The sequence below is a fragment of the Cynara cardunculus genome (genome assembly GCF_001531365.2).
Source record: "Cynara cardunculus var. scolymus isolate 2C chromosome LG 12, CcrdV1, whole genome shotgun sequence".
NCBI classification, from domain to species: domain Eukaryota; kingdom Viridiplantae; phylum Streptophyta; class Magnoliopsida; order Asterales; family Asteraceae; genus Cynara; species Cynara cardunculus.
Window position 1 is genome coordinate 7,394,946 of NC_037539.1, and position 9,114 is coordinate 7,404,059.

The 9,114-nt window shown below is 34.7% G+C and overlaps 1 protein-coding gene across 1 annotated transcript; it reads left to right on the forward strand.

Moving 5' to 3' along the window:
• Nucleotides 1–1,199: 1,199 nt before the first annotated feature.
• On the forward strand, nt 1,200–8,224 carry LOC112522554 (ent-kaur-16-ene synthase, chloroplastic-like). The gene is made up of 15 exons (XM_025131752.1): nt 1,200–1,262; nt 2,438–2,632; nt 3,369–3,406; nt 3,490–3,778; nt 3,859–4,039; nt 4,291–4,499; nt 4,593–4,713; nt 4,844–4,941; nt 5,030–5,253; nt 5,344–5,456; nt 5,554–5,652; nt 5,742–5,957; nt 6,953–7,094; nt 7,321–7,566; nt 7,629–8,224. Exons 2-15 carry the CDS (start codon nt 2,515–2,517, stop codon nt 7,944–7,946), a joined length of 2,412 nt encoding a protein of 803 aa, XP_024987520.1. The 5' UTR covers nt 1,200–1,262; nt 2,438–2,514; the 3' UTR covers nt 7,947–8,224.
• The last annotated feature ends 890 nt before the right edge of the window (nt 8,225–9,114 follow it).

Genomic DNA, 9,114 nt, shown 5'->3' on the forward strand with positions numbered 1-9,114 from the left:
TTTTAATTAAAATAAATTTAATCAATAATCTTTTTTATTTTTTTAATTTAAAAAATCACTTGCAAAATATATTTTATTTTTAATTAAAATAAATTTCATCAATAATCTTTGTAAATGTAAATACTTTTTTTGGTATATTTGTTTTATTTTATAGATGTAAGTACTTTTTTGGTTCAAAAATGTTTAAGTCTTAATCGTTAAAAGTATGAAAATCTATTAGTTTTTTTTTTTTCTAGACATTTTCAATAATTTTACCACATAAACCAGTTGTATAGGTCATAAGATTGTATCTAATAGGTTTTAGAAAGTCGAAGAAGTTATTTAACATGTTTTGGAATGTCCAATGACTTATTTGTTCCAAAAAATTGTCTAAGTACTTAATAATTCCAAACACTAAAATCCATTGAGTTTTTTTACACTTTTCCCTAGTTTATATATTATATTATTAAAGTTTTGTTTTAATTAGATTTTTAAACATTATAAATGATTAATTTTTTAAAATGCTCTTTTTGATCATTTTACATTCTTATTAACTACTTTTTGCCAAAAATAATTTGTTCATCAATTTAGCTTATCAACCAATTTGCCAAACATAGCCTAAATCCCACTGATCTAAAAAACATGGCTCTTAAAAGAAGAATTATAATATAAACTCATCGCATTTGTACAACCAATACAACCCAACATATTGAGATATTTATGGAAATGATGAGAGTTCATTTATTATGATTTGAATATTTATGGAAGATAAATATGGTTCATTAATTATGATCGAACTTTATATTATGAAACAATAAAAAACTTCTATGAAATCACATATTAATCAAACGAAATGAATGATAGAGATTGAAGTTGTATTGATTGCACAAATGTCAAGGGTTGTATGATAACCAACCTCTCTCTCTCTATATATATATATATATAGAGAGAGAGGAAGTTTATCTTACAAACCATATAATTTATACAAACTTTACAAACTAGTCATACCCATCCATTTATTTGATCAACAATTATCGTATATTTTCCAATAAATGATGAAAAATAAAAATACTCTTTAATCAACAATTATTGTATATTAGCACGTAGAAATCACCTAAAGATCCCCTCCCAAGATCCTTTGATCTGAAACTTGACAAAATTGCTCCACAAACAACGCCTCCCTCCTTTTCTCTCCTCTCACTTTGTCTGTAGCGTCTGGTTTCAAGTGTTTGGATTCCATCGATTTTGTTCTTCTCTCCAACGCATCTTCTTCTTCTTCTCAGGTAACTTCACTAATTCTTTTTTGCTTGTCAGGTTTTCTTTGTTCGACTTCCCATGTGCTTCTTTTTATGTCGATTCCAACATGCATTTTCTAAAAAGAAGACTCTATTGAAGCTCCAATGGACTTCACAGAGAACAAAACTACACTAATTGAGGAAGGGATGTTCACTTACACTCTATCAGCAATTATGATTTCATACCTTCCTTCAAAAGAAGCGATTCTAACATGTATAGTGTTTTTATTTTGGGGGGAAGTTACACTCATTCTCTGCCCTCTCTCCGGTTACAACCCTCTTCGGTTTGACAGGCAAGACTTATTTTTCATCAGTATTTTGTGAATCCTTCTTATACGTATGAAGATTTAGAATGCATTGTGATGGCTTTCTTGATCAGGGTATCTCTAAGTCATCGTGATTATGCTAGAATTTACGGTTTTAGATTGAGTTTCTTCTCAGTTAGCCTCTTTTAATTTCCGTTTGCTCCAAAAAAGAATGAAACTCAGTTTGACTTCAGAACTTGGGGCACGAAGAATGAACTCTATCTCAATTCACCAATGAAAAAGTTTGGTACTGAATCTGCAAGGAAATCTGTATGACTTTCAAAATCTGGAAGTCATAGGTTCAGTTCTCTTTGGAATTGGGGGAGTTTGCATTGGTAGTGTTTGCTTCAGGGATTACAGAGTGTTGATGTTAACTGGGACTTGGAATAGTAGTGATTGCTACAACCTTGATTTGCGAATGTGTTAAACTGTGAGCAATAAGTTAGCTTGATCAAATTTGAAGGCAACTCCATGGTAAAATGCTTATAATGGGATCATGATTCTTGTAGTTTTAGCTCACCAAAGGCTTACGTAGAATGCATAGTTAATTTCAGACATTGTATTCGTAGCTGATGAGCCACTAGCCGGATTTGCATTCAAACTATTACGCTGGCAAGCACTTTGTTATCTCATTATATTTTAGCCAGCAATATGTTGCTATAACATCTATTTTAGTTTTATAACAAACTTATTGTTCATGATGATTCAGAGGGTTGAAATGGTGATTTTCTAATAGTTGGATTATTCATTCAATATATTTACCAAATAATCAATTTTCACTAAGTACTAATTCAATGCACAACCTATAAATAATTCAGACCGCTTATTGATTCAATATTTTTTTAATTGCCTATTCAGGTTTATTGAACATACTCTCAGATCTCAAGAGTCAACCAAGCATTTAAAGTAAATCGGAGTAGGGAAGCAAAACGTCAATGAAAATTGCACATAGCACATCGTTGATCATGGTGGTTCCTTCGTTGCACAAACCACATCAGTCGTGGGTGGTTGGTTGTTGCATGGAGCAGTGCAGTCGGTCAGCTCTTCATGCAGGTAAGTTAAGCAAAGATTGACTAGAGAGGAGATAGTAGAAATGTTGTAATATTTATTTTTATATTTTCTTTTTCTTCTTTTGTGTTTTTCCTTATTTTCAACTTAGATACAGCAATCTACTAACTACTAGGCAAGTGTATGATTTATTAGCTGGTCCCCCACAACTTGTTCATCCTTTAACTTAGCCATGTGTATAAATTTATGTGGGTAGGGTTCAAGTCAATCAAGATAAACAATCCATTTTCTCTTTCTTTCTCAAACAAAGAAATTCAATATCAATTATCAAGAAATCTTGAATTTTTTCCTCTAATTTGACATTTTGAAATCTGGTTTCTGCGCTTAACTCCACAAATCATGCTTAATTTGCTTAAATTGCCGATCTTTTTATTTAATTTTCTCAGGAGTTTAATTATACCGTGGTCGAGATGGTTGACATCTGCCTCCACATAGGTGCCTTCTTAGACTGATTTTCAGAACAAGCACTTTCACTTGTTGCATATAATAGAGAGAAAGACCCTTTCTATGCATGATTTTCCAACTTCCTTGTTTTTGGTTATGCAAAATCTCAACATACCCAGAAGAAGATACATATTATTTTTCTTAGTGCAGAATATTTCATTGCATGTCCTGTGTTTTAGTTCTTCACAATCCAATGATGCATATTATTATATTTGAGATTCACGTTTTCTGGAACTCCTTCATTTCCTGGCTTAATTCAGAGTTTCTGTTTGAGCAGCTTCTTCGCATGCTGGACAAGCTTATCCTACTGTTCTGGTATGACTGGCTTCATTCAGTTCTCTGTGTTCATTAATGCACTTCAAATTAATTTATTTTACCTTCAAACTATATGTATGCAGACACTTGATATGACCAAAGAACGAATCAAGAAACTGTTGAGCAATGTGGAACTTTCTATATCTTCATATGACACAGCCTGGGTAGCCATGGTCCCTTCTCCAAACTCTCCCAACTCCCCTTGTTTCCCTGAATGTCTGAACTGGGTGATGGATAATCAGCTTAATGATGGTTCATGGGGTCTTCATCATCATCATCATCCCCCATTACTTAAAGATTCTCTTTCTTCAACATTAGCATCTGTTCTTGCATTAAAACGATGGAATGTTGGGGAAGACCAAATTAACAAGGGTATGTGGCTGTTTGCTCTCTTCCTGCACACTGTCTGTGAAGGTTTTTCCAGATATATAAGAGGTCGAATCTTGTTGCAGGTCTATGTTTTATCGAGTCAAATTTCGCTTCAGCTACTGACAAGAATCAACCATCTCCAGTTGGTTTTGATATCATATTTCCTGGTATGCTTGAGTATGCAAAGGACTCGAACATAAGGCTTCCTTTAAACGAAACAGATTTGAGTGTGATGCTACATCAGAGAGAATTGGAGATAAGAAGGTATGGTTTTTTATCATGAAAATTTATGCTAAAATTGGTTGACTTGATAAAAGAATGATTAGTCATGAAAACTATGAGAGAAATACACACGTACACCTACATTTATGTAAGTAAATATTGGATGTTTTTAAGCAATGTGAGTTTCTACTGCAAAGAAAATAATGATTTTGAGAAATCCGTAGTAAATTATTTGACAAATGTAATGCAGAAGTATCCTTACTTACAAGTTTTTATTTGTTATCTTCACTTAGATGTCATTCATATAAGAAGGACGCATACTTGGCATATATTTCAGAAGGACTCGGAAATTTCCATGACTGGAACATGGTGATGAAATATCAAATGAAGAGCGGTTCTCTTTTCAACTCACCTTCAGCAACAGCAGCTGCTCTTATTCATCATCGAGATGCTGGTTGTCTTAATTATCTAACTTCTCTCTTGGAGAAGTTTGGGAATGCGGGTACCCATTTAGCCGTTTCATATTCATCCATATCCTATGCATAATTCCTACATTTTTCTAACAAGTTTAAGTGGTCGTGTGTGCGAATGTCAGTCCCAACCATATACCCTCTTGATTTATATGTGCGGCTTCACATGGTTGACACACTTGAAAAATTGGGAATCTCACGGCATTTCAGGGTGGAAATCCAAAATGTTTTAGATGAAACATACAGGTAATGTGCATTCTGGTTGAATCAAATGAGTTCATTGCAACTCATTTGGTCAACCTTTTCAAAATTCTGTTGCATTTAGGAATTTTTCAAATTTCATTAGTTGGAAATTTGACATTAGCCAAAAAAACAGATGTTGGGTGCAGAGGGACGAGCAAATATTCATGGACGTTGTCACTTCTGCTCTAGCCTTTCGGGTATTAAGGACCAATGGGTATGAAGTCTCCTCAGGTATATTTATTTCTCAAAGGAAGATACCTTAAATTATTTCCCTAAATCTTCTTATCTTTTTAGTCTCGTCACTTGGCTTGTGGCGTAGATCTATTGGCTGATATTACCAAAGAGGGGGATTACATGAATTCACTTGAAGAGCCTTTCAAAGACGTATATGCAGCTCTTGAGGTGTATCGCGCATCACAGATTATACATCAAGAGGAGTTGGCTTTCGGAGAACGAAATTTGAGGTCGATTGATTTCCTTAAACGGAAAATATCCACTGCTTCAAGCCCTTCAAACAGGCACTCTAAATTTATTCACAAAGAGGTGTTCTAACTTTGACTTTAACTCCTTTTAGTATAATATCAGTCTGTTTTTTCTTGTCTGACTTAATCAACCGTCTGAATATTAAATCAGGTAGAAAACGCTCTTAAATTCCCTTCCAATGCCAGTTTAGAACGCATGTCTACTAGAAGAAATATAGAACATTACAATGTGGACGATACAAGAATCTTGAAAACTACATACCGGTGAGGTTTTAATTGCAAGTCTTGAGCAAGAAACACTCGTCGGATTTTAGATTATACTACTGCAGAGTTCTGAACACTTAACTCTATATATTGTCAGTTCATTGAACATTAGCAACGAAGATTACCTAACGTTGGCAGTGGAAGATTTTAATGCATGCCAATCTATTTACCGTGAGGAAATAAAAGGTCTAGAAAGGTGTGTATCTAAAACCATCGATGTGTTTTGACTTTTAACACACCCTTGAAAGATTTTTGTTTCAATTACATAATTCTGTGTGTGAGCAGGTGGGTGGTGGAGAATAGATTGGACAAGCTGAAGTTTGCTAGGCAGAAGACAGCCTACTGTTACTTCTCTGCTGCTTCAACACTTTCTTCTCCTGAATTATCGGATGCCCGTATTTCATGGGCCAAAAATGGTATCCTCACTACGGTGGTTGATGATTTCTTTGATGTTGGAGGCTCTATGGATGAATTGGTTAACCTGATTCAGTGTGTTGAAAAGTATGTCATCCTTTGATCCTCTTCACTTCCTTTGCTCTCTCCCTCTCTCTCTCTCTCTCTGTGGAGAACCATTACAACAAAACTGGCAAATAGGTCTTATTTTCTTAATAGAATGCTTTGCAGGATGCCAAATATGTCTAAATGTTTTAATGGACTGTTGTATATGACTTAAGTTAATAGTAGCAAACAGTTGTGGTCCTATGTAGAAGTGTTACAATAAGTTGATAGAACGTTTATGGGTGTCCTAACAAGTTTTTAGGACTGTTTGCTTTTTTATATGACAATTTTGAGAAGTGTCCTATAAACAAATCTTTTTATAGGATAATTGTTTTTAAAATATTCTTATAAAAAGACTAATAGGATGAATTATTTCAAGTGTCTTAAAAAATTTGTTAGAATGCCCAAAAGCATCTATTAACTTATTGCAACACTTTTACATATGATGCACAATCGTTTGGCCCTATAAACTTAGATCCTATAAAATTGTTAGGATGCCCAGAAGCATCTATTAACTTATCGTAACACTTTTACATGGGATGCATAATTGTTTGGCCCTATAAAGTTAAATCCTATAGAACAGTCTATTAGGACATTTGGTGTCCTATAAGGCCGATTTTGTTGTAGTGAGCATAGTGTTCAAATTAGTCAGTGATCTACTTGGCTCCAGGAGCCCTCAATATATACTCTTTGATAATCTTGATCCATAGATATAACTGAGACTTAGGGGCCGTTTGATAAGTGCATTCTATAAGCGCTTATCGGGTCATTTACATTACCGGATGAACATCACGAGGGCCGAGAATCTTACCCGGTAAGAGCGATCATAAGGATGGAGTCTCTTACATGGTAAACGCTTACCGGGTAAATTGTTGCATATGATACCATTTTGATGGACTACAATCTTACCCGGTAAGAACTTACCGGTAAGCGTTTGGGTAAATGGCCCTTGTTTGTTCTAGGGCAGGTGCTGATGATTTTGTTATTATCAACTGCAGATGGAACATAAATGTGGACGATGATTGTTGTTCAGAGGAAGTTCGGATTATATTTTTAGCACTCAAGGATGCAATCTGTTGGATTGGAGACAAAGCTTATAAATGGCAAGCACTAGACATTAGAAGTCATGTTATTGAAACGGTAAGATGAAATCCTTCGAGGATCTAGTATTTTGTTTGCTTTCTCCCTCTAAAACATATTTGTGGTTCAAGGGTAAGTGATTTTCTGAACTTGGTACAACCTTGTTTTTGACTTCATTGTCATCTTGACTGTTAGGAACACCAATGAAATTGCAACTTTTTTTCTCAATACGTGGCACATAAACGTTACAGAAAGATGGAATTCATTTTCTTGTTTGTTTCGACAGTGGTTGGATTTGATGAAGAGTATGCTGAGAGAAGCTATATGGTCAAAAGAGGATCGGGTGCCAACAATAACCGAGTATATGGAAAATGGATACGTATCATTTGCATTGGGCCCAATTGTACTCCCAGCTCTTTACTTTATTGGTCCAAGATTGTCAGAGGAGATCGTTCAGAGCTCTGAATACCACAATCTATTTAAGCTAATGAGCACTCAGGGTCGCCTTCTGAACGATATCCAAGGCTTCAAGGTAGATGCTTTTCACTTGATCAGCTTCTAAAAAATGCTACTGACGGGTTTGTGTTTATGCAGAGAGAAATGAAGGCGGGCAAATTGAATGCTTTAAGTTTGCACATGATTCATGGAAAGAATGGGGTTCCGGAAGAAGGGGTTGTGGAGGAGATGAAGATGGTGATTAGCAATCAGAGGAGAGAATTGATGAGATTAGTTCTGCAAACAAAGGGAAGCATTGTTCCAAAAGCTTGCAAAGATGCGTTTTGGAACATGTCTAACGTGCTCAATCTTTTTTACGCAACAGATGATGGGTTCACTGGAAATGCCATTCTTGATACCGTTAAGCAAACCATTTATGAACCGGTCTCACCAATGGAAACCAAAGAACACTGGTAATCAGCTTTGAAAGATTATACTAGGATTGTTATATCCTGCTTTCTTTTTGATCCTGCTGGTGATATATATATATATGTACACAGAGAGAGAGAGAGAGAGAGATAGTTGTATAAAAAGGTATTACAGAGTGAGGGTTTCTCCTTGATGGTATCAGTGAATGTGTGTTTTTAACTTTGTTCATCTTTTGTCATTCAAATTTATTTCTTCTCTTTGTTTCTTGATTTTCTTTAACCAATATTGGTTTTTGGTTAACTATTTGTCATCAAGATGCACCCACACTGATACCATTTGCTGTTTGAGCCCAATTTCTGCTGCTTGTATGTATGCCATTGTCACAAACACAATGGTGGGTGATGGCCAACATCTGATAGAAAAATAATAGAAGAAAGAAAACACAGAATAGTTGAGCAATAGCCCTCATCACATGATAGATGAGGGAAGCAAACATGATTCAAATTTACTTTTATACATTTCTTTCACCAAACCAATATTATATAATCTAATTTTTATTCATTCGTCCCTATCCCTATAGTTTTAAAATTACGATTTTCATCTTTATACTATTTTTATAATTTATAATTTATTGTTGTTTTGGTCCATATGGTTTATAATTCTTCGTTTTTTTCTTCCCTTGTACTTGAAGGTAGGAGTTAAGTCCTGTGGGATGTGGTGGAATATCCTATCTACCCAGGGTTCAATTCCAGAACGTACATAACAATCAGTAACGGATCCAAAAACTTAGGTGACTGGGGTCCCTAAGGTATAAAAAAATCCGGAACCGAATAAATCACCCAAACCAAAATGGTTTCGAGTTATTCGGTGTACGTGTTAAACGATTTGTTTGACCAAATAACGTAAATTTCGATTTCGGTTATTTTTTTTACCATATTGGTTAACCAAATAGCAAAGTATAATATTATTTAATTTATATAATTTTCTTCCATACGAATTAGTTTTGAACATATATAAAACTAAAAAATACCAAGATTTTGAGATATATTTAACAAATTCATCAACCAATGGTATCATTATAGCAATGATTGCAAAAATTAGCGGTAACAGTACACAGGGAGAATGACTGTCAAGCAAGAGAACAGGGGTTTCGTTAATATAGACTAGGTCACTGGAGTGAACCGTCGAAAATGACTAGGAGGAACAAACACATAAG